This window comes from Myotis brandtii, unplaced genomic scaffold (assembly GCF_000412655.1).
Source record: "Myotis brandtii unplaced genomic scaffold, ASM41265v1 scaffold58, whole genome shotgun sequence".
Lineage (NCBI taxonomy): Eukaryota > Metazoa > Chordata > Mammalia > Chiroptera > Vespertilionidae > Myotis > Myotis brandtii.
Genome location: NW_005370176.1, coordinates 1,540,791 through 1,567,868, shown reverse-complemented (window position 1 = coordinate 1,567,868; position 27,078 = coordinate 1,540,791). Strand labels below are relative to the sequence as shown.

Sequence of the window (27,078 nt, the reverse complement as noted above, 5' to 3'; positions counted from 1 at the left end):
AATATCCTCGGGAGAATCAGATTTCTATTACAAGAAGAGGAAAGAAGTTGAGGATATAGATGTGTCACAGGATGGATTGGGAATTCCAGAGGACACAATGGAAGTCTTTCAGAAAGTGGAATGAAGTGGGAGAAGGGAAGAGAATACATGGAGATGTTACTATGGGAGATAAGGGTTGAGCTGAAAATCTATAGCTTCTAGTGGTGTTTTGCATAACCAAGGACAAAGTTATAATGTGATTAATCTCTGAGGAATTAAGGTACACACTGGTGGTGTGGCTGTGTTAGTGGACAGACACCTGTCAATAGAAGAAAGACAGTCTGAAGAACTGTGGTCCTAGTTTGAAAAATAGGATACCCGCTTGACCCTGTTGAGAGAGTTGAGGACATCTGAGGAAGCAAGTTGCTACTCAAGGCACAAAGGCCCTATCTATACTCCTGTCGGTAGGGGAGAAGAAGCCTGGTGACCTGTGGTTTTAGTTCAAGTGCATAATTAACTCTCACCTCCTATTGGTAGAATGGTGGGCTAATTATGAGTATATTATTAATTAAGCCAACTCTTGTTGACAAAGTAGAAGAGGTCTGGGGAGGCTGGGTATAGCTTTCAGCTCATGGGTGCATTTCTTTACTAACTGATGCCTAGGCCCAGCCTAGCCAAATTAAATTAGAACCTTAGAGGTGGGACCTAGGCATCAGTACTTTGTAAAGCTCCTCAGGTCATTTTATTTATTTTATATCTTTAATATATTTTATTGGTTTCAGAGAAGAAGGGAGAGGGAGAGAGAGATAGAAACATAAATGATGAGAATCATTGATCAGCTTCCTCCTGCATGCCCCCAGTGGTGATTGAGCCCACAACCCAGGCCTGTGCCCTGACTGGGAATCGAACCGTGACCTCTTGGTTCATGGGTCGATCCTCAATCACTGAGTCACACCGGCCAGGGTCCTCAGGTGATTTTTATGTTCAGTCAAAGTTCAGTCAAGGTGGAGAACCACTGCTTTATTTTATTAAGTTACTCCCTCCCCTAGATAACTCAACCCCATTCTTGTGTGTGAGTACATCTTTGCTTTAAAATGTTAGTATTTTCCACAATTTAATTCACTACAACAATTGCTAAGTGCCTATGAGGTATAAGGAATTATGCTAATTGTTGTAGGAGCCCCATTAAAATAAACCAGATATTATCTTGGTCTTAAGGAACTTATAATAGGAGGGTTATGAGGGAGGTGCAAACAAAACACTATAGGAACACAGACGGTAGATAAATTACTTTCTCAAGCAAAAGCTTCCCTGAACATTTTCTGATATTGAAACTCAGATACTACTGATGTTGAAAGAGGAAGATAAATGAAAACTATCATATTCATTTTACCTTGCAGTACCAGTAAGCTCGATAACTTTCTGTCTTTTCAAATCTGCTTCATGTGTGGCTGCATCACATTTCTCCTCCATTTTTCTCAACTTTTCAGTGGAATTTTCCCTTTGTTTTTGAAGCTCTTGTTCCAGTTTTGATACCTTGTAAAGCAGTTTTCAGTAAGTATTTTAAATTCAGTCACAGCTCAATATTCTTCAGAAGAAAAAAAAATATATATGTGTAGCCCTAGCCTATCATTCAGTTTCAAGATGTATTATAAAAATCAAAGTATAGACCAGGAATTATAGCAGGTCCTTGAATAATGTCATTTCATTCAATGTTTCATTATAATACTGATAAGGTACATAGGAACCTAACTCACTTATATCAGTAAGCCTACACTAAAATTGGTTTCATTATTTGTCATTTCACTTAAAGTCATGGAATTTATCAACGTTAAATGAGGACTTACTGTAATGTTTTGAAATATAAAAGCAAAACAATTTTTTATAATGTATTTCATTCCTATACATATTTATAGAAGTGGCCACATCATAACACTGAAATAAGACTTACAAGAATTGAACAAGCCCAGCCAGTGTGGCTCAGTGGTTCATCGACCCATGAACCAAGAAGTCCAAAGTTCAATTAACTTTGAGCCAATGACTTTAATATCTTCCTTGATCTTCTAAGACCTCTCAATGAAGAACTAAATTCAGAGTATAAATCATTAATACCCACTCAGGGCACAACCCAGGCTCAATCCCCAGTAGGGGAGGGGGTGTAGGAGGCAGCTGATCTACATTTTCATCTCTCTATCCCTCTCCCTTCCTCCCTCCTCTAAAATCAATAAAAACATATGTATTTTTTAAAATTGAACAAAATAATGGTAAATATTCTCCTTTTCATTATCCCCATTTGAAATGTTTTTTCTTCTCTTGTCAAATCATGTTCCTTTCCTTCTTCACAAATTGGCTCATTCAGTGAAGGATTACAAGATTCCCATCTACCCTCAAACATTATAACCTGCATTTACTCCCAACATGACTTGCATTCACTCCTATTCATTCTTCCTTCTGTTTCTGCTACAGTGAAGGAGGTATTCTTTCTCCTATACAAGTCAAATTACATCATAGGTATTCTGGGTTCAATTCCTATCCACATCCTCAGGAACCTTATACTATTTTTTAAATGTTTTTATTGATTTTAGAGAGAAGGAAGGGAAAGGGGGGGGGAGAGAGAGAGAGAGAGAGAGAGAGAGAGAGAAACATGGATGGGCTGCTTCCCATAAGAACCCCAACTGGGGACTGAACCTGCAACCTGGGCATGTGCCCTGAAGAGGAATTGAACCGGTGACCTCTTAGTTCATGAGTTGACGCTCAACTAATTGAGCTACACTGGCCAGGGGGGCCCTCATACTATTCACTATCTCTATTCTCTGCTTTATCTTCAATCTCTCTTTCTTCTGGTTTCTTTTTTATCAGAATTTAAACATGTTCAAGACCCTTCTATTGTAAAAAATCATCCTTCTTACTTCTACCTCCCTCCAACTACCACCCTTTCTTTCTTCTTCTCCATAGCCCAACCTCTCGGTTTCCTATGCTTGTTGTATCATTCTCACTTCTCCTTCATTCCTCAATCCGTAGTAATCTGGCCATTCTACAGAAACTACGCTAATTCATCAATGAGCTCCATGTTGCTAATTCCAATGGATATTTCACAACCCTCAATTTACTTGGCATTAATTCCAACAGTCCATGATACCAACTATCATTTCTTATCATGAAATACTTATTTTGGCTTCCATGTCCTACATCCCTCACAGATCTATCCAAGTCAATCTCCTCACTCCTCATACTACATTCTCTTCCTAGTAAATCTCAGCCACTCCATGTTTTCAATGAACATTTACATGATTGTGATCTCAAAGTTAATCTCTGGCCAATGACTTTAATATCCTCCCTGATCTTCTAAAATCTCTCAAAGAAGAACTAAATTCAGAGTATAAATCATTAATATCCACTCAAGTTTCAAGAATAAAATTAAAACAATACCCAGGTAAAAAGGGAAGGGAACCATGAAAAATCTATCTACTCTGTGCTTAATTAGATAGCACACTCATAAGCAGAAAAAAATCTAAAGATGAGTAATAATCTGAAAGAATATAGCACAGAACCTATGCATAATGGAACAGAAATGCAAGATAGGAAAATATTCACCAAATACTGAAGAAATTTTTATATATAAACTCCTTTAGACCCTCAAAGAAAGAGAACACAAAAATCTCTTAAAGATCATGAAGAAATAAAATCACCAAATGAAAAATACAAATGAACTGGCAGACTTAGGGAGGAGAAAAAACAGAAGAAAACTGTAAGACCATTAGAAAAATAAAAACAACTCCAGAAGGAACAAGAATTATAACCAGTCCTGCAAAACCCAGATCAATGACAAAGGTATGCAGGAAGTGGGAATCTAACACAGATGAGATGAGGAAATACTGCACAATAAAGTTGTACATCAGGCATATCAAGCAATAGGCCTACACTTTAACAAAAAACATGGAGAGTTACAGGAGTGATCTCTAGAAAAGAAAATATATAATATCTGCCTGAAATGTCTGAACGTATTGAGAGGAGATTCTTTAATTCCATTCGAGAAGCTGAGGATGAATTCAGAATACATAGATAAAAAGTCATAAAGGTAAGGTGTAGTGAGATTACACAGAACCATCATTTTCTAATTTACATGTTTCTCTAAAGTTTGAAAAGGGGAAAAGAACAAAAGATGTGAAATACAGTATCTGTCTGAATAATTCAGATGAATTTGTTAATGAATGAAAGAGCGAAGATTGGGTTCTAGTATAAATTTTCTGAGGATACTTTCTTTCAAATAATAATTTATTTTTAGAAGTAAGTGATATCCTTTGTGATTTTTCTTTTAGTATTGTGCTTTGGCATTTCTTTGGGGAATCTCACAAATCCTAATCCAAAAAAAAAAAAAAAAAAGAAATTGGAAGGTCTGATGATTCATATAGGAATTATATTCAGATCCAGGAAGAAAGGAGATATTGAAGAAGAAGCCTAGATTATAAGTAAGTTGTACGGAATGAAAAAATGTGCCCATGGTCACATTACATAAGAATAGAACTTTATCCATTTTACGATGTTAATATAGAATATTTCTTATAATATGAAATCTTTGATATTGAACACCAATTTATATAACTAACAAAAATGTATTATCAATTGTAAAAATTTCTATTTCATACAAGTAAAATTATTTTGACCAATAATACCTGTTTTTCAAGTTTAGTTTGAATGTCTTCCAGCTCTCCATTTCTTATTGTCTCTTGTTGTAACATTTGCTGCTGTTGCTGAAGAGTATGCTGTAGAATAGCATTTTGCTCAGAGGTCTCTTGAAGACTGTGATTTTTTATCTTTAGCTCTTTCTGTAAACAATATACCTAACAAATATATACATTTGTCATTATAATGACATGCTTCAAATAAAAAACACAAAATGTCAAAGCTGTCTGCCTTGTTATCACACTTGCCATGTGGGACAATTATATTTATGACTATAGGTTATTATGTGGAGGGGCGGGTCCATCTTTCTGATGAGGAGATATGCTTATAGGGTTGGCCCTTGGATGGTGTCTGGGAATGTGCATTTTCACATTCCCTAAGAGATGAAATTGCTTTGTCTGGCTAGGGCATAGAATCATGCTTTCCTTTTGAAATTTTGATACTTGTTGCTGTTCCTGTGTGACCAGTGCCCCCATAAAAATATTGATTTTTGAGTCATAAGCAGGCTTCCCTGGGCAGAAATATTGTAGGCGTTACCATATTTCACTGCTATAGAAAGAAGCATGTTCTATGTGATCCCTCCCAGAAGAAGGAAGAGAACATAGGAGGCCATGAGTTTTGTCATACTCCTATCGATGTATCTTTTTCCCTTAGTAAAAATAAATTATAGCTGCAAAAGCATTATGTGCTATTTATTACATTATTATTGCCATTGTTTGTAAAATTATATCCTAGCAATGCACTTTTGAATATTCATGGTCCAACAAACACATAAAGGAATGACAATACGAACTAAGAAATCATACCTATTCACTGCAAATATTTAAAGACTTGAATATTGCATTCCTGCAAATGGCTTTAAAAGACACCTTTGAAGTTATCTGAAAGCACTTATATTGGGGGGGGGAGGGTAATGCCCTTTGTCCTAGTTTTCCAAATTCCAAAAAAATCTGCCAAAAAAATTGTTAAATTTGAATAAACAATGCAAAGTTTAAGAAAGTTTTAAATTCTTTTTTTTTCTTTTTTTTTGTCAATGTCTCCCCCTTCACAATACAGACCAGGCAAAGAGCCTGAGCTGAGGTGTATATGGGGTGAGTTTACTTTGCCTCCTATTTCTGTACAGTCAGTGTAAGCACACAGCCTGTGGTAAGCACCAGGAGGCCAATGCAATATAATTTAATGTATATTTTATAATATTCTTCGCTTGCTCCCAAAAGAAGGAGGTTAAATAAATGACCTTGATATGCTGAGCTCCTTCATATCACTTTGATTTAAAGTGATACAACCAGACTGGCCAGTATGGTTCAGTGGTTGAGTATTGACCTATGAACCAGAAGGTACGGTTCAATTCCTGGTCAGGGAACATGCCCGGGTCACGAGCTCGATCCCCAGTGTGGGGTGTGCAGAAGGCAGCTAATCAGTGATTCTCTCTCACCATTGATGTTTCTTCTCTCTCTCCCTTCCTCTCTGAAATCAATAAAAATATTTATTCATAAAAATATCATTTAAAAAATAGATGTATTTGTAAAGTATTTTGAAAATAAACAATATCTCAAAAAGAAGTCACTTGACAAATATTCTATATGTAAAGAAAATATTCATTTACCTCTTCAGATTTCTTCTTTAGCTGTTTTTCAAACTTTTCCTTATTTCCTTCCAATTGATTCAAATGCAAGGCAAGTTCTTCCTTACAAATTTCCAATGCCGAATCTAACTGTCTGACCTAAGCAGCAAAAATTCGAAACAGAAAAATCAACTCATATTAATAAGTGTTTATTATATGCTCAATATTTTATAGATTTATGTCCTAATGTTAATTCACTGCTTCAAACAGTGAATATATAGTCAAACTTAGGACATAAAATATGAATACAGAAGAGATTTACATAAAAACTAACTTTTTCATTGCAAACTAGGAAACCAGAAAATGGAGTTGAAGAATAAATAGCACATGAACAAGTGGAAAAGGTCATTCCAGGAAGAAGGAGTATGTTCAGAGTTAAGTCTCTGTAAAAGGGAATGGTGAGAAGCTGGCAGGAGCTCAGCATATCAAGAGTATGAATTTGTTCTGTTCATCAGATTTTTTATTCATTTGATTTTTAGATTCACTTGTTGATAGATATGTATTTGTTGTCACTTTGTCGTTCATAAACTGGTGAATGTAATAGAATCAGGGGCATGGAAAGGGAGCAGATTGACAATTCTCGGGGGGGAAGGGGATACGGAGGGTGCAGAAAGAGAATGGACAAAGAGCTTACACCTATGGACGAGGACAGTAGGGGGGAGGGGCCTGGAGTGGGGTGGGAACCGGGTGGAGGGGAGCTATGGGGGGAAATAAGAGGAACACATCTGTAATAATCTGAACAATAAAGATTTAAAAAAAGAGTATGAATTTGTTAGAGATGTGTATTTGGGGGAGAAGGCAAGATAGAGGGGCCAGCCATCAAGAACCTGTAAAACAAACACTCTAAAAAGGAAAGCAGTATTTGAGCCTACTCCTTAAGTTCCCTTGATCAAGAAAAATAGCAAAGTGAGTACAAACTGTTATATTGTGCTAATGCTGAAGTCAATAAGAAAATGAAAATGTTTTTGTCAGCTAGAAGGCTGCTTTTGCTTTGAATCAGTGAAAATAGTTTTAGAAAGGCAGCAATGTAACTTGGTTCAAGGGTTTTACAGTTGCAAATGCTTAATATAAAGAGAAAATTAGCAACAAGTAACCCAAATCAACAAATCTATTTTTTGAAAAATTAGTTCAAGAGCCAGTTTGCATACATGCTCCATATCCTATCTGCTAATAAGATTCTTGTCTTGGTCCTTTCTTGTCCTTACAGTAATACAGTAATTTTGAGCTTCTCGGGTACTCTCTCTCTCTCTCTCTCAGTATATTTTTATTGATTTCAGAGAAGAAGGGAGAGGGAGAGATAGAAACATCAATGATGAGAGAGAATCATCCATCAGCTGCCTCCTGCACGTCCCTCATTGGGGATCAAGACCACAACCCGGGCATGTACCCTGACAGGGAATCGAACTAGTGGGCTTCTTTGTGCCTTGGGTGGATGCTTAACCACTGAGTAACACCAGCCAGGACTCTCTCTCTCTCTCTCTCTCTCTCTCTCTCTCTTAAGAGCATCCTATTGTGAAAGAAATCTAAACAAGATAAGCAGAAAAAGAAAAAAATGTTCCATCAGATACTATTCTGTATCATGAAATTGTCCTTACAATTCTCATTTCTAAAAAGAAAATCTTGACACAGATTTCAAAGATTGTCCCTAGAGCTTGTGAATGTAACCATCAACAGCTTTAAAAGCTTGTAACTTTGAACGATTATTTTTGTTAATCAACTGTTGCCCTCATAATAATTTTTAATTAACATTTGTTTATGAAAGGTATAAATATTTGCAAGTTTTCTTTCTTAAGCATGAGAATGAGCATTGGGACTTGTGTCATCTTACACAGAGAAAAATAAAATCTATGACTGTCAGAATATCACTACATTGATAATTAATAATGTAAAAACTCATTCAGACAAGATTCATCACTAAATGTTAAAACCAATGGTTATAAAGTTGTTGAGGAGCAAGGCCTTTACATGGTCTCCAAGAATCACTGCACATTTTTGTGTATTAATTATAAAGGAAAAAATGTGCCCTTAAAACAGTGAGATCTGGCAATAACCACCTTAAATAAAGTGTAAAGATTAGTAATGCCAATAATGGGGTGATCAGACATTATGGGTCTCCTGATATGAAGCAGTGGGAGGAACACAGTATAACCCATGTGGTGTTCTAGTTGACTTAGACTTTTCAAAATATTCAGTGTTATGAAGAATAGGAGACAGTGAATTTAGGGGAATCTAAAGAACCAAATGCAACACATAAACTATAATTAAATCCTAGACTGGGGAAAAGAAAAGGAACAAAGCAAAAGCAGTGCAAATCAAGGTTTTACCAGGTATACAAACCCTCTGAACATGCCACTGAAATAAAGAGTCTAATTCAGAAACAAGGCCAGGACTAGGGTGATGCAAGGAAGGTGCCTAGAGGTTAAAATTTAAAGAGGCACTTAGGGTCATGAAAGTTCTGACCCTTCCACTTGTATGACCCTAAGAGTAAGCATCTCCTTAAATTTTGCCCTAGAGGCCTTTCCCTTGCTTCACCGTAGTTCCATATTTGTTCTATAGGTCTGTGGCACAGCAGATATTCTGCAAGTCAAACAAGTTCCCAGGGGATGCTAATGCTGCTAGTCAATGTTTGAGCATACTTTGAGCAACAAGGCTGTAAAAACATTTTTAAATAATTGGGAAATTTTCAGTATGAACTGTGTATTGAATGATGTTATTGAATTATTGTTTACTTCCTCTGGCATGTACAGGTGGTGTGGTCCTGAAGGATAAAGTTCCTGTTCATAGGAGATGCAACTTTAAGTATTAAAGGCACAGAGTGTTATGACATCAGCAACCTCTCAGGTAATCTGTCAAAAAGGGAAGTGTGTGAGCAGGGGGAAGGGATATTGGGTGGATGCAAACACAAGGGTGTGTATGCAGAGAGACCAAGATGGCGGCATAGGTAAACACCGGAGACTGCTGCCGCAAACAACCACTTCAAAAATACAACTCTGTAAAAACATTTTTAAATAATTTGGAAATTTTCAGTATGAACTGTGTATTGAATGATGTTATTGAATTATTGTTTACTTTCTCTGGCATATACAGGTGGTGTGGTCCTGAAGGAGAAAGTTCCTGTTCATAGGAGATGCAACTTTAAGTATTAAAGGCACAGAGTGTTATGACATCAGCAACCTCTCAGGTAATCTGTCAAAAAGGGAAGTGTGTGAGCAGGGGGAAGGGATATTGGGTGGATGCAAACACAAGGGTGTGTATGCATGTGTGTACAGAGAGATGAAGTGAGTATAGCTAGCACTTAACAAACAGTGAATCTACAAAGATGTTCTCCCTACTATTATTTCAATATTTTTATAGAATGAAATTTAAAAATTAATAAACCAATTAAAACTAATAAATAATAAAAACCAAACATCCACTACTCCATTAGATTTCTTATTTTTGAACAGAGCTTGAGAGTTTGAATCTATAAATAAACAACATCATTACTGTATACAAAACACTTACTGCTCTGATGAACCAAAAACCTACTCAGGGGTGCAACCTGGGGCAACTGGATGGGAGTTCTACACTACCCTTTCTTCAACAAAAGCACCTAAGCTCTTCTTCTTTCCCCTTCACCCCACTTATGACTTTCTTTTTGGGGGGGATCTAGAGTGGAAAATAAAAACAAAACAATAAATAAATAGAATCTAAATCTAAAAAACACTCTCAATTTCCTATTTAATAGCAGGCTAAAAAATTACTTTAATTTACTGATTTTCTTATTACTTGTTTAGAATTTTCCCATCAATTTTCTAGCTCTCATTAAGCTAGAAGCTGTATCATACTTTTCTAAGTGATACATTTTTAAACCGGGCCCTGGCTGAGTAGCTCAGCTAGTTGAAGCACTGTCCCAATACGCTAGGGTTGCAGGTTCAATCCCAGGTCAGGACATATACAAGAATGTGTAAGTATGCTCTAACCGGTTTGGCTCAGTGGATAGAGCGTCGGCCTGTGGACTCAAGGGTGCCAGGTTCGATTCCGGTCAAAGGCATGTACCTTGGTTGCGGGCACATACCCAGTTGGGGGTGTGCAGGAGACAGCTGATCGATGTTTCTAACTCTCTATCTCTCTCCCTTCCTCTCTGTAAAAATCAATAAAATATATTTTTTTAAAAAAAGAATGCATAAGTAAATGGAAGAACAGACTGATGTCTATCTTTCTGTCTCTCTCTTCCTTCCTCTCTCTCTCTAAAAATCAATCAATCAGTTAATCAATAATTTAACCCCTAGCTGGTTTGGCTCAGTGCATAGAGCATCAGCCAGCGGACTAAAGGGTCCCAGGTTCGATTCCGGTCAGGGGCACATGTCCAGGTTGTGGGCTCGATCCCCAGTAAGGGGTGTGCAGGAGGCAGCCGATCAATGACTCTTTCTTATCACTGATGTTTCTATCTCTCCCCCGCTTTCCCTTCCTCTCTGAAATCAATAAAAATATTTTTTTAAAAATAATTAAAATAAAAAACCAAACTTTAAACTGATCCTAATAACTCTCCCGCAGATAGAAAATTCGTAATATTTTTTATGCAAAGAACTAATTAACGTATGCAGAAGAGCATAGCCAAAAGTCAGGAAACAAAGATGATAATGACATAATCAAGAAAAGAGAACTAGATTTCAAACTTCTTTTTTGTTGCTACAAATATCCTATATGTTAAGACTCATTTAGCCCTAGCTGGTATACTCAGTGGATAGAGTGTCAGCCTGTGGACTGAAGGGTCCAGGGTTTGATTCTGGTCAAGGGCACAGGCTCGATCCCCAGTAGGGGGCATATTCTCTCTCATCATTGATGTTTCTATCTCTCTCCCTCTCCCTTCCTCTCTGAAATCAATTTAAAAAAAAAAAGAATCATTAAGTATAGCTTCAGTTATAAGAATTTTGTTTCTAATTTCAATGACAGTAAAACTATTAAAGGTACCAAGGGAATAAAAACCAACATCATAATTCATTCTTTTGTTGATTTCCTTCCTGTCTCTTACCTGGCTATTAATATGCAGAAATAACTTATCAGATGACGGGTTATATGTGTTAGGTGGTTTAAAGAAAAACAGGAGTTAAGTGGCAATATAAGTTTTATTTAATAAAATTATTTCATGCCCACAACCTTTGTACAGTAGTGATTTTTAATATTAATTATCTCAGAGGTTAGTTTTACATGAAGCAATGAATTGACATGGCATGAAATGTCAAAAGTTTAGAAAATACTATAGGAAAGTTATGGATAAACATATAATTGTGTTTACATGGGTATACAAGGTCACAAAATGGATTAAAAACCAGACAAAAGTACTAGTACTACACAACACCAATTTTTAAAATTCCTTTATATTCAAGCCATATATAACAGAATAAAGGTAGCAGTATGTTTGGATCTATTTTTAATACTAAAAATGCAAATGAGAAAATATTGAATACATAGTAATTACGTATTAAATTCTGAGTAACTTAGCATATACTAAGCATTTTATGTACCTCATTAATTTGAATCTCACACTATTGTTATCCTTATTTTACAGATAAAAAAATTAAAGTTCAGAGAGCATAAATAACCTAGCGAAGGTTATGTCAGTTAGTAAACTGTGAAGCCAGAACTGAAACCTAAGTCAGTTTAGCTCCAAAGCCCATGCTTTTAAGCATGAAGATATATTAGTCACAAAACTGTATTTTATCTGGAAATTCTGAATTTATCCCCTAATTAATCTTAGAACAGGTAGAAAGAAATAAAACTGGACTGCTTATAGTTTCATCTCCTTTCACTTTCACTGTTAATTCTTTACTAGTAATATTAACAAGTAGCTAATGTTAAAAAAAATTTAATGTTAAAAAAATAATGGTTAGATAATATAAAAAAGCAAAAAAAGAGGTTAGATAATATACAAACTAAATTATCAACTATCAAGTAATTAAGACCAAAACTCACATTGAAGAAAATATACTTACAGAAGCTAAGTTCGTTGACCCAAGTAAAATCTTTACCTTTTGATTTTTATACTGATAATTTTTACAATATATAGAAAAAAGTGAAAAAAACCACAGGAATGTCTCCATTAAGAAAAAAAATTTTTAAGCATTTTTATTATCCTCACCTAAGGATATGTTTATTGATTTTTTAGAGAGAGAAGAAGGGAAAAAGGGAGAAAGACAAACAGAGAGAGACATCCATGTGAGAGAGAAATATCGATCGATTGCCTCCCAAACACACCCGACCAGTGATCAAAACGGAAACCTAGTTATGTACCCTGACCGGGTATTGAACCCACAATCCTTTGGTGTATGGGACAATGCTCCAACTAACTGAGCCACCAGCCAGGGCTAAGAAAATTTTTTTTTTAATTTCTTTTAAGTATTCGCATCCTAACCTTGATTGTTTCTTCAGATACTTGGTTCTGTAATGCTTTCAAAGCTTCATCTTTCTTCATATTTTCCTTTTCCATTTCCTGAAAACATAGATTGATAAGCAAAAATATAAGTATGGTTATAAATATTTTAGCATTACTTATGTGATGTTTAACAACTGATAAAGGTATGTTACAGAAACATAAACTTAAAATACTACTCAGCTTTTAAACAGCATTTTTATAAAGATGGTTTTACCCTTTTGCTTTCTGTCAACAGTCTGTCTAGTGATTCAAGATGATGCTGTTTGCATATTATGTCTTGCTGCAACATGGACATAGTCTTTTCTTGCTCTTTAAATTGCTGGTCTTTTTTCTCTAGTTGAGATTCAAGCTTAACATAAAAATAAGATTTATTAATTTTCATGTCAAATTTTTCAAAATTTTAAAACATTTAAATATATAAAAAGAAATATAATTCATGTTAAATTACTGAAATTACATAGATTTTTGCATTTTACCAAATTTCCTTTCGTTTCCCTTCTTTTAGAGAAGAAATGAAATCACATGCCCACGTCTTATCCCTTTACTCCTTCACCAATACTAGACTGAAATTGAACTGTATCATTCTGTGGTGTGTTTCATTCTTATACATTTTTTGTGCTTTTAATATATGCATTTAGTGCTATAAGCTTCCCAGAGCTGCTCTAGCTGCACCCCACAATTTTTATGTTGTGTTTTCATTTTCATTCAGTGTGAATTGTTTTAATTAACCTTGAGACGTACTTTTTGATCCATGGATTATTTAGAAGTGTATTGCTTAGCTTCAAGTATTTGGGGACCTTTCAGATATCTTAATGGTTTCTAGTTTAATTCCATTAAAGTCAGAGGACATTCTATGTATGATTTCAATTTTTACATTTGATAAAGCTTATTTTGACCTAGGGTATGGCATACCTTAGTGCACATTTCATGAAGGTACACTGAGAAGAATGTATATTCTATTGTTGGGCGAAATATTCTATAAATGTCAATTAGGCTAATTTGATAGACAGTGGTGTTCAGGTGAGTTCTATATCCTTGCTGATTTTTAAAAAATATATTTTTTACTGATTTTAAAGAGAAAGGAAGGGAGAGGGAGAGATAGAAACCAATGATGAGAGAGAATCATCAATTGGCCGCCTCAGGCATGCCCCCTACCAGGGATTAAACCCGTAACCTGGGCATGTGCCCTGACCGGGAATTGAACTGGTGGTCTTTGGTTCATGGGTTGACACTCAACCACTGAGCACACTGGCTGGGCTATCTTTGCTGATTTTTATGGCTACTTATTCTGTTGATTACATAAAAGAGTAGTGTTGATGTCTCCAACTATAGTTTTGGATTAATTTCTTTCTCCTTTCAGACTTCTTCACATTTACTCCATGTATTTTCACCAGGGGGCAGACGCTCAATTCTTTTGTTAGGTACCTACACATTTAAGACTGTTTGAGCCTTTTATCATTATGTAATGTTCCTCTTTTTCAATTGCAATTTTCTTTCTTTTGACATCTACTTTGATATTTATATAGCCACTGCAGCTTCCTTTTCTTTGCCTGGGACATCTTTTTCCAACCTTTTATATTTAACCTATCTACTACATCTTTATATTTAACACTAGAGGCCTAGTGCACGACATTCGCAGTCAGGGACCCCTCGGGGGATGTCCGACTGCCGGCTTAAGCCTGCTCCCCTAGGCATTGCACTGGAGGCAAAAGAGGCTCCCGCCAACCAGCTTCTGGCTGAGCAGCGTTCCCCCTGTGAGAGCGCACTGATCACCAGGGGGCAGTTCTTGCATTGAGCGTCTGCCCCCTGGTGGTTAGTGCACGTCATAGCGACTGGTCGTTCCATTCTTCGGTTGATTTCCATATTATGGTTTTATTATATAGGATGTATTTCTTGAAGAGCATATATATTTGAGTTAATTTTTTAAATCCAATCTCACATCTTTTATTTGATGTATTTAGAACATTTACATCTAAAGTAATATTTGAGCCCTAGCCTGGTAGCTCAGTTGGTTAGTGTCGTCCCATATACCAAGGTTGCACGTTCGATCTCCAGTCAGGACACATATAAGAAGCAATCAATGAATGTATAAATTAGTGAAGCAACAAATTGATGCCTCTCTCTCTCTCACTCTCTAAAATTAATAAATTAAAAAATAAAGTAATATTTTATAAGACTGGATTTAACCAGTTAACTGCCACGATATTTTGAATTTAATTAAAAAAGGTCCGCCGCTTGCGTCTATAGACGCTTATGGTGTACAAATGGTTAAACATATCATTTCATTATTAGTTTTCTCTTTGAATCCTGTTTTCCTTCCTGTTTCTACTGTCCAGTCTTCTTTTAAATATATGAATATTTTCAGAATTCTATTTTATCTATTGGCTCTTTACTATGTCATTTTTAGTGGTTTTGCTAAGATTATAATATACATATTTAACTCTTCATACTTTGCTGAGAATTAAATTTTGCCACTTGAAATAAAATGTAGAAACTTTATATAAATATATATCCCTTAACCTCCTCTTTTATGTTGTAGTTGTCCAATGTATTACACCAACATATATTAAAAATCTCAATAGACAATGCTATAATTTTTTTCTTCAAATGTCCTAAAACCTTAAGAGAAGAAAAATAGTGCATTGTATCTAACCAAATAGTTACTGTTTTTGTTGTTCTTCCCTCACTCCTGAGGTTCCAAGTTTCCTTCTGGTATTGTTTCTTTTTGCTTGAAGAACCTTATTTTGGAACAAGTACACTGGTGGCAAAATCTCTAAACTGTCCTCCATCTAAGAATATTTTCATATTCCCTAAATAGTATCTGTGCTGGACATAGAATTCTATGGTTCATGGATTTTCTCTTTCAGCACTAAATGTTTTCTCTTCTAATCTTCATGGTTTCTGATGAGAAATCTACAGTAATTTTAATCTTTGTTCCTTTATATGCAATGTGTTATTTCTCTGGATGCTTTTAAGATACTTTTGGTTTTGGTTTTCAGCAAGAACTTTGATGTATTTAAAAGTTGTTTTCTTTGATTTAACTCAGTGGTTCCCAAACTTATTTGGCCTACCGCCCCCTTTCCAGAAAAAATATTAGTCAGCCCCTGGAAATTAATTTTTTTAAAATTTTAATAGCAGTTACTCATCGCCCCAAATGCACCTGTGGCCATCACTGCCCCCCTGGATCGCTGCAGCGCCCACCGGGGGGCGGTAGCGCCCACTTTGGGAATCACTGATTTAACTTCTTTGAGCTTGTTAATTTGTAAACTTATTTCCTTCTATTTTATTTATTATTTATTTTTTTAATATATATTTTATTGATTTCAGAGAGGAAGAGACAGGGAGAGAGATAGAAACATCAATGATGAGAGAGAATCATTGATCAGCTGCCTCCTGCACGCCCCAACTGGGGATTGAGCCTGCAACCTAAGCATGGGCCCTTGACCAGAATCAAATCTGGGACCCTCTAGTCCACAGGCCTTCGCTCTATCCACTGAGCCAAACCAGCTAGGGTTTTACTTTATCTTTAAATATGTTTTTATTGATTTCAGAGAGAGGAAGGGAGAAGGAGAGGGATAGAAACATCAATGATGAGAGAGAATATGCCCCTACTGGGGACTGCGCCCACAACCTGGGCATGTGTCCTGAGCAGGAATCGAACAGTGACCTCCTGGTTCATGGGTTGATGCTCAACCACTGAGCCACATGGGCTGAGCTATTTCCTTCAATAAAACTGTGAAGTTCTCAGTCATTATCTCTTCTAATAATTTTTTTGGTACCAGTCTTATTCTCTTCTCTGGGACTCTGATGACATGAATGTTAGACCTTATGATATTGTCCCAAAGGTCCCTGAGGCTCTGTTCATTTTCTTCCAAATTTTTTTTTTCTCTCTGTTGCTCAGACTGAATAATGTCTATTGCTCTATATTTCAAGCTCATATTTTTTTCCTCATTAGCTCCATTCTGCTATTAAGCATATACAAATGATACATATTTTTACTTAGCCTTGTGTTCTTGGTCTCACACCTTTTTCTTTACTTTTGTTTTTACTATTTACTTTCCACCCACAGTTAAGAGTGCTTCTATTCTCAACCAATCTTCAAGCAATTGATATCTCTAGTGGAAAAGAATCCATAGAATCACTCTTAGTTTGGTAATGTGAAAAAATAATGATTGGGGGGGTGGGTAGGGGCTGTGAGAAGAGGGGGCGGGGAAATGGGAGCTATCTGTACTACTATCAATAATAAAAATATATATTTAAATTGAAAAAAAAAAGATTAAAACTGAAATGGCAGGAGTGCTATATAAGAAAGCATTTAAAAATGATCCAGGCCTGGCTGAGATAGCTCAGTGGTTGAGCGTTGACCCATGTATTAAGAGGTCACTAGTTCAATTCCTGATCAGGGTACATGCCCAGTTTGCAGTATCAATCCCCAGCAGGAAGCAGCAGATCTTTTCTTTTCTTTTCCTTCCTTCCTTCCTTCCTTCCTTCCTTCCTTCCTTCCTTCCTTCCTTCCTTTCTTTCTCTCTCTCCTTTCTCTCGCTAAAAATCAATTTTTAAAAATCTGTTGTTCTTAATTTTTCTTCCTTTCTTTCTTTCTTTCTCTCTCTCTCTCTCTTCTCTCTCTCTAAAAATCAATTTTTAAAAATCTGTTGTTCTTAATTAAAAAAAAAAGATTCAGAAGCAATGGGATTCTGATTATAGTACTTGCCAGTAACTTATCTATGTCTTTATTTCCTCAGATATTAAAAAAAGGAAGTTGGACTAGTAATGTTAAGGTAATTTTTAGCATCCATATTCTATATTTACTTGTAAAAATATTAATGTCTTACTCTTTCAATCTGCTTTTCCATTTCTTTATGCTGTTCAAGATGAATTTTCTTTGCCTTTTCAAAAGCTAAACAAATTTTCTCATGTTCTGTGTTGATATTGGTTTCTAGACTTCTTATCTTTTCATTCTTTTCCTAGGAATACAAAAACACTTGAAAAGAATTCAATTGAGAGGTAGTTTTACATAAGAATATATTAGTAAAGCATTATATTTGTGATACTCTATTCTTTAAAGATTCACAGTAGTTAATAAATCAAACTTCAAAAATATTTAAATACTTATTAAAAAGCCAAAATGGTTATTTTAAAAATTGTATCAAAATGAGAAAATTAAACTACTTAAAAAAACTACGAATATCAAAGAACTACTATTATTTCCTTCAACTCTACTAGGATAAAAATGAGAAAATGTACGTAACAATTGCATATAATATTAACCTAAAGATATGAAAACAAAAAAGGAATAATGGGAGGAGTTTAGAATTTATACTTTCCTATATGATATATTTTATAATAATAATACTAAAACAAACATGCTGTCACGAATTAAATGCCTTAAAGTCATGGTGAATTTGTAGCCAAAAAAAAAAAAAAGGTAATTTTTACCATAAGCTCCTGTTCAAGTTCCGCATTTTTTGCAGCAATAGAGGAATAAGCAACAATTTTTTCCTCCAGCTGTTTCTCTAGAGTTAAAAGTTGAGAACATTTCTTTGTCATCTAAAAACAGATCAAAATGAAAAATTATTTTAAAAACCTACTTTAAAAAATGAGTTACAATTTAGAAGAAAAACAAATAATGGAGGGTAGATCAGAGATACAATGCAGCTCGTTTCATCCATGTAATACATAAGCAATTTAATTCAGACCCTCTATGTCTAAGTAGGATTACACCTTAACCCATTTCTTAAAAGAAGCTATTAAAAACTAAAATTACTATAATAAAATGTTAACAATAGTTATTTGATGATAGAATTATCAATGATTTATTTTTCCTTTGTCCCTTTTTGTATTTTCAACAAGATTGTGCTAATTTTGTAATTTTAAAAAAAGTTATTAATCTTAGTACTTGATAATTTTCTAAGTAAGCTAAAGCTATAATTACAGACTGACTAAATCTCCTTTTCCATTACTTAAGCAAGCTCCTATCCCACAGGTCTTTTTCTTGGCTACAAACTTTAAGATGAGAATTCAGACATTTAAAAAGTGCCCCCAGAGATAGCGGCAGCCCCTGGTTTGAAAGATGAGTATAACAGACACCTGTGTTCTGGGTCCACTATGACCTAATGAGTTATCCTTGTTCTGACCTCAGTGGGATGAAGATCAGATACTCACAAAACACACATTATCCCCTTTTCAGAATGTAATCCACAGCATTATCTGTACCAGATTCATAAGCAGTTTTTTTAAAAAATTCACATCCCTGAGCATAACTCAGTATCTGCTGAATCAAAATCACTAGGATACAGAAATCTGCATGTTTAACAGGAGTCTCAGGTGATTCTGCTGTTTGCAAAAATTTGAAATCCTCTATTACCACTATTTTTCTTCCAATTGCATAATCCAAATACTTTACTTGTACATGTGTATTAACCACATTAAGTTATACTTAGAAGAAATAAGAGTATAGCACAGTATAAATTCCATCAAATTTTAGATCTTTTAGCACCCTAAAGTGTATTTTCCTACTTTTAACATAGGTTATAAAGCAAATGTTTCCGAACAAAATTTTAGAAAGAATTTATAAATGGGGTGATAAGGACACATATGTAATACCTTAATCAATAAAGAAAAAAATAGAAGAATTTATAACTTATGTGGTACCATTAATATTTTTAAATGTATAAAACTGGACTTAAACATACAATTTTTAATAAAAACCTTCAATAATATATTTTTTCTTGTATGAAAATGTAGCCCATATAAACTGTTAATTCAAGCTTACTTCACTTTCAAGTTTGCTAGAGTTTGAAGCTTTCTCTAGCAGCTCTTCTTGAATCAGCTGAAACTGACTAGTTCTGTGGGCCATGTTAACTTTCAAATCAGAATTCTCAGCTTCTATTTGCATCAACTTAGTACGGAGTTCTTCTATTCCAGAAGCAAGTTTTTGCCTCTCTCTTTCATATTGCTTGCTCACAGTATGTTGATTTTGATCTTTTATACTTTCTGCTACTAAAAATAAAAGGAAAATTGTTCAGTATAAACTTCAAAAGAAACTATTATAATGTTAAAAGATTTCATCATAAAGATTAGTTTTTGATCTAATGAATAGTCAAGGGAATGGAGGATGAGATATACATTAAGGAAAATATAATGAAGCGAACATAGTAAGTACATTACTTTCTAACTTAAATACATAATAAAGTGGGAATAAGTTCTTCTTAGTATCACTCACTTTTATTTTTTTTTAAATATATTTTATTGATTTTTTACAGAGAGGAATGGAGAAGGATAGAGAGTTAGAAACATCGATGAGAGAGGAACATCGATCAGCTGCCTCCTGCACACCCCGCACCGGGGATGTGCCCGCAACCAAGGTACATGTCCTTGACCGGAATCGAACCCGGGACCCTTCAGTCCGCAGGCGGACGCTCTATCCACTGAGCCAAACAGGTCAGGGCAGTATCACTCACTTTTATAGACTATTCCTTCATACCAAAAAAACTATTCCTTTGTACCAGGAAGAGCCCTTCTCTGTCTTTAAAAATTCCCTTTTTTTTTTTTAACAGAAATCATTGTTTTAAAAACAACACAACAGCCCTGACCGGTTTGGCTCAGTGGATAGAGCATCAGCCTGCGGACTGAAAGGTCCCAGGTTCGATTCCGGCCAAGGGCATGTACCTTGGTTGCAGGCACATCCCCAGTAGGAGGTGTGCAGGAGGCAGCTGATCAATGTTCCTTTCTCATCGATGTTTCTAGCTCTCTATCTCTCTCCCTTCCTCTCTGTGAAAAATCAATAAAATATATTAAAAAAGCAAAACAAAACAAAAAAAAAATCAATAAAATATATTAAAAAAACAAAACAAAACACAAAACAACAACAACACAACAAAACCCTTGTCATGTCTCCTTAAACTGAAGTTAATCATAAAATGTATTTGGATAACCTGAGATCATTATGAATATTCTGATATAAAAGCTGAAAACAGTAACTCCCAGTCCAAACTAACTGATGAGAATTCAGTGATGCATTTTAAAACTGAGGGTTACCAGAGGCAGTTGTCTGAATACACCCTTTCTCCATTATAAACATACACACCTATCCTCACACCTCAAGATAACAGGAGCTTCAGAATTACTTTATAAAGGCATAATGTAAATGCATGAAAACACACATAGATGTGGAAACAAGTAGAGATGTACTATGACTTTAGTTCTTCCTATCAACTCTCCATCTTGCTAATATTTCACTTTCTACACTAGCTATCTATCATTGGCTCTATTCTTTGATGTCAGAGAATCTATGACATATATTTATCACCACCTCTAAAAACTAGCATTCCTTCTGCTAATCCATCTTTCTTCTTTCTATTCTCTCTAATAACTTAGATATCTACTTTTCTCTGCTGTCATTTCTGCTGCTAGACTGTGTATTTGAAGATAGACTGTGATACATTAAAGCTGTAAATGTTTTGTATTTGAAGATAGACTGTGATACATTAAAGCTCTACATGTTAACCACTAAGGCAACCACTTAAAAAAAATAGGTATAGTTAGTTAATTAGTAGTGGAGATTTTAAAAAATGAAATACTAATAAGGCAAGAAAGATGAACAAAGGCCAATAGAACAAATAGTAAACAAATACTAAGATGGTAAATTTAAACCCAAAATGGAATACTAAGAAGGCAAAGATGAACAAAGGTCAATAGAATAAATAGTAAACAAATACCAAGATGGTAGGCTTAAACCCCCAAAGATTGATAGTTACATTTAATGAAAGTGACCTAAACATTCCTATTAAGGAGCAAAAAATGTCTACCTGCTTATAAAAGCAAGAACTAAATATATACTTTCTATAAGACAATCACTTATACATAAAAATACAAGTCAAAATTATGGGGAAAAATCATACTAGGCAAACACTAATCAAAATAGTTGGTGATAAACTATCAGATAAAAATAAATGGAAAGATGTTTTGTGTTCATGGATTAGAAAAATTACTATTGTGAAAATATCCATACTATCCGCAGTGATCTACAGATTCAATCCAACCCATATCAAAATTCCAATGGCATTTTCCACAAAAATAGAAGAAACAATCCTATAATTTCTATGGAAACACAAAAGACCCCAAATAGCCAAAGCAATCTTGAAAAAGAACAAAGCTTGGAGGCACTAAGCTTCCTGATTTCAAACTATATTACAAAGCCATAATATTCAAAACAGTATGGTACCACATAAAAACAGACACATAAATTAACAGAACAGAATAAAGAGCCCAGGAATAAATCCATGAATACATGACAAATTAATTTATAAAGGGGCTAAGAATATACAATGGAAAAAAAAGGATAGTCTCTTTAATAAATGGTGCTGGAAAAGTGGACAGTAACATGCAAAAGAATAAAACTGGACCACAAAATCAGCTAAAAATGGATTAAAAACTTAAACATAAGGCCTATAACTATAAAAATCCTAGAAGAAAACATAGAGAGTAAACTCTTTAAACTCTATTTTGGTGATGCAATGGCAACAAAAGCAAAAATAAACAAGTAGGACTATATCAAATTAAAAAGCTTCTGTACAGCAAAAAAAACCATCAACAAAATGAAAAGGAAATGTATGGAATGAAACAATATATTTGCAAATCATATATCTGACAAGGGGTTCATATCCAAAATATATAAAGAATTCATACAATTCAATAACAAAAAACAAACAATCCAATTAAAAAATGGTCAGAAGATCTAAATAGACATTTTCCAGAGAAGAAACACAGATGGCCAACAGGCACATGAAAAGGTGCTCAACATCACCAATCATTAAAGAAATGCAAATCAAAACCACAATGAGATATCATCTCACATCTATTAGAATGGTATGAAAAGACAAGAATTAACAAGTGTTGGTGAGGATTTAGAGAAAAGGCAACCCTTGTATACTGTTGGTGGGAATGTAAATTGGTGCTGCCCCTAAAGAGAATAGTATGGAGATTCCTCAAAAAATTAAAAATAGAACTACCATATGACCCAGAAATTCCACTTCTGGGTATATATCTGAGGAAAACTAAATCACTATCTTGAAAATATATCTGCACTCCTATGTTCACTGCAGCATTATTTACAATAGCCAAAACATGGAAGTAACCTAAGTAGCCATCAACAGATAAATGGATAAAGAAAACGTGTGTATACGCAATGGAATATTATTCAGCCATAAAAAGAAGGGAAATCCTGCCATCTGTTACAACATGAACCGACCTTGAGGGCATGAGGCTAAACAAAATAAGTCAGACAGAGAAAGACAAATACTGTATGATCTCACTTATATGTGGATGGAATCTAAAATAAAACAAAGCCATAGATACAGAGAAAAAACAGGTGGTTGCCAGAGGCGGATGGGCAGCAGATGGGGGAGTGCAAAGGGCGAAGGAGGTCAAAAGGTACTGGGGATGTAATGTACAGCATGGTGACTGCAGTCAATAATACTGTACAGTGCACTTGAAAATTGCTAAAAGAGTTGATCTTAGAAGTTCTCATCACAAGAAAAAAATCTGTGACTTTGTGTGGTGATGGATATTGACTTATTCTGGCAATCACTTCATAATAACTTGTATATGCAGATATTAAATCATTATGTTGTACAACTAAAACTAATACAACGTTATATGTGATTTATATCTCAATAAAAAAGCTGGAGCTTCTAGATTAATTTGGGACAAACTAATCTTCAGTATAAAGTATATAAGCAGGAATAAAAACAGACATTTACTATAATAATGGGGTCCATTCAACAAGAAGACATAATAATCTTAAATGTGTAAGTATATAATATCTTCAAAATATCAACAGCAAAGACTGACAGAATTAAAGGAATAAATTAACAAACCAGCATGTAAATCTGAAGATTTTAACACTACTCTCAGTCATTTACAGAACAAGTACACAAAACTTTTTTATTAAGGATAAAAAAGACTTAACACCATCAACCAATTTCACATGATTGACATTCAAAAGAACATTCCACCAGCCCTGGCCTGGTAGCACAGTTGATTAGAGCATCATCCTGATAAACCAAGGTTGCAGGTTTGATCCCCGGTCAGGGAACACACAAGAAACAACCAAGGAATGCATAAATAAATGGAACAACTGATACAACTGATGGATATCTCTCTCTCTCTCTCTCTCTCCTCCTTCAACTCTCTCTCTAAAACCAATTTTAAAAAAGAACAACGCTAAAAAAAAGAGAGAACACACTTCACTCAAAAATTATAGAATACTAGTACTTATTAATTTTTGTCAAATGCATCTGGAACATTCAACTATACACTGACTAAGCTTCAAAACAGTATTTATAAAATTAAATCTGGTTCACTCATGAATTAAGCTGTTTAATGGAAACAACCTAATGTCTACCGCTAATAACAGGTATCTGAAACGTCCCTAAATATAAGGAAATAAACACACACAAGAGATATAAAATATCTGAAATGAAAGTACAATATGTATATTTAAATACATTAGAAAATAAGTTAAAGTAAACTTTAAGAAAAGTTAGAAAAAAGAAAATTAAATATAAAGTAAACTGGGAAGGAGTAAAAAGAACTGATTGTGGTGATTGTAACAAGGGTATATAAACATGAAAAACAAACAAATCGTATCAAGTGTTTGTTTTAGGGGAATATTTTATTGTAAGGAAATTTTACTTTAATAAAGTACTTGGGGGGAGGGGGGGATGGCGGTTAATCTTCACCCGAGGATATTTTTTCATTGATTTTTAGGGAGAGTGGAAGAGAGAGGGAAAGACAGAGGGAGAAACATCAATGAGAGAGAAACATCAATGTGAGAGAAACACATCGATGGCTGCCTCCTGCATGAGCCCTGACCAGGGGCCAGGCAGGGGAGGAGCCTGCAACCCAGGTATGTGCCCTTGACAGAAATCAAACCTGGGACCCTTGGGTCCACAGGCTGACCCTCTATCAGCTGAGCCAAACGGGCTAAGGCTAAAGTACATTTTTTAAAAATATAATTTTATTGATTTCAGAGAGGAAGGGAGAGGGAGAGAGAGAGATTGAAACATCAATGATGAGAGAGAACCACCAATCGGCCGTCTCCCACATGCCCCCCACTGGGGATCAAGCCTAAAACCTGGGCATGTGCCCCTGACTGGAATCGAACCCAGGACCCTTCAGTCCGCAGGCCCAAGCTCCATCCTCTGAGCCAAACCGGCCAGGGCTAAAGTACATTTTTAAAGAATCATGCAAAATTTAAGAATTTTGAAATAATTTTTGCTGTCTTATCAATCCATAACTAGTAATAACAGATTATTTAGTATGTTTGATAATAGTTGGTAAGCCATTTATTTTTAAAAAACTATCGTAACCTGAACAATAAAGATTTAATTTAAAAAAAAACTACCACAGAGAACTCTGATCATAATTTATTTTAAAAATTCAATAAAATATACTCACCTACTTGACTAGTTCCTAGTTTTACAGGTTCTGTTTCTAAACTATGTAATTTGCCATTTTCTTTGATGTCATTATGAGAAATAAGACTCTGAGATAACTGATTTGCAGTTAGATTTGCCTGGAGCTTTTGAATTTCTGCCTCTTTTATTGCAAGCTTAATCCTAGCACAGAGAAAAGAAGCCAAAAAATATTAGAAAGGTTCTATAAAAATATCATACTATTTTTTACCTTTCAAGATGAAAAAAATTTAAAACTGGTATTAGTCAACTATTGGGCAGGATATGCAAATTCTTTTCTACCACTGATTGGACTATAAACTGGTTCAGATACTTTAGAAACTTGGTGATACCTAGTAAAATTGAAAATGTACACGCTATAACTCAGATTTTCACTTTTAGGAATATATACTAGAGAAACTCATCTATATTATAGTTAACATGTATAAATGTGTACTTTGTAGCACTGTATGGAAAAGACAGAAACTAGAAACACAGTAACTATCACTAAAGGAATAAATAAATTGTGACACTGTTATAGGATAGACTCTTATACAGCTATAGAAACTAAATTAACCACATTAATCCATGCACTGATCAATCACTCTACCTACTTCAACATGGATGAATTTAAAAAATGATCGAGTGAAAAAGCAAAATTACAAACAATATAAACATATAGTATATTTCTGTGTGCAAACATATACAAAATGGATTGAAGAATATGTACCCAATTCATGATGGTGGATACTAAGGAGGAGAATGGGACTAGTGGTAAGAATCAAAATGTATAATCTATCCTGTAATGTTTTATTTTTTATTTAAATAAACAGATTTGAAACAAATATCACAAAACATTAAGAATCAATTCTTTGGCCCTGACCAGTTTGGCTCAGTGGCTAGAGCGTCGGCCTGTGGACTGAAGAGTCCCAGGTTCGATTCCGGTCAAGGGCATGTACCTTGGTTGCGGGCACATCCCCAGTAGGGGATGTGCAGGAGGCAGCTGATTGATGTTTCTCTCTCATGGATGTTTCTAACTCTCTATCCCTCTCCCTTCCTCTCTGTAAAAAAATCAATAAAATATATATTTTTTAAAAAGAATCAATTCTTTGTTGTGGAAACAGATATTTGTTATAATACTCTGGACTTTTAGTATATTTTTCAACATTTCAATTAAAGATCTTAATTTATTACCAGTTTTTAAAAACATTGTATTTGCTACAACTTCAGAACCTAAAAACCATACCTCAATTCCGAAATCATCATTTTATTTGTCTCACAGCAGCCAATGTAGTTGTCTTCCTTGTTTGACAAACTACTCATCTGTTGCTTAGCAAGAGATGATTTAAAACCAAGCATTTCTCTTTTTAACTGTAAGTATAAAAATAAACATATAAATTTGACGCTCTATCCACTGAGCCAAACCGGTCTCGGCAACATATAAATTTATAATATCTGTGATATAATTTTTTTATTCAGAACTCCAACTTTGAGAAATTGTGTGAATTTAATAGAAACAACCTAACATCCATCAATAGACCGTATAAATACATTATGAAATAGAAAGATAATGGGAAAACTACAATAGTTAAATAAACCTGCATGATGTAAATCATTATGGAAACATTACATAACATAAAACTGAATGTAAAAAAAACAGTAGCACATGTAGTATTTTTTTAGCCATGTAGTATTTTTTAAAATGCACTAAACTATATATGTGTGTGTGTGTGTGTGTGTGTGTGTGTGTGTGTATCTACACTAATAAAAGAGAAACATGGTAATTGGCGTACGACCGCTACCCTTCCCATTGGCTAATCAGGGAGATATGTAAATTAACTGACAGCCAAGATGGCGGCTGGCAGCCAGGCAGCTTAAAGCGAACATGAGGCTTGCTTCCTTCATTGAAGGAGGAAGCCAAC

General features: G+C 34.8%; 1 protein-coding gene across 1 annotated transcript in view; it reads right to left on the bottom strand.

The window, feature by feature from the left end:
* The window catches only part of CCDC18 (coiled-coil domain containing 18), a 153,774-nt gene that overhangs the window by 77,089 nt on the left and 49,607 nt on the right, over positions 1 to 27,078 (bottom strand). The window contains exons 11-20 of the mRNA XM_014550012.1: positions 26,403 to 26,527; positions 25,161 to 25,321; positions 19,474 to 19,697; positions 18,138 to 18,248; positions 17,534 to 17,665; positions 12,916 to 13,050; positions 12,681 to 12,758; positions 6,269 to 6,385; positions 4,653 to 4,820; positions 1,373 to 1,515 (exon numbers count right to left, since the gene is read on the bottom strand). Coding sequence (XP_014405498.1) covers positions 1,373 to 1,515; positions 4,653 to 4,820; positions 6,269 to 6,385; positions 12,681 to 12,758; positions 12,916 to 13,050; positions 17,534 to 17,665; positions 18,138 to 18,248; positions 19,474 to 19,697; positions 25,161 to 25,321; positions 26,403 to 26,527 — 1,394 coding nt within the window. The remainder of the gene's footprint in view (positions 1 to 1,372; positions 1,516 to 4,652; positions 4,821 to 6,268; positions 6,386 to 12,680; positions 12,759 to 12,915; positions 13,051 to 17,533; positions 17,666 to 18,137; positions 18,249 to 19,473; positions 19,698 to 25,160; positions 25,322 to 26,402; positions 26,528 to 27,078) is intronic.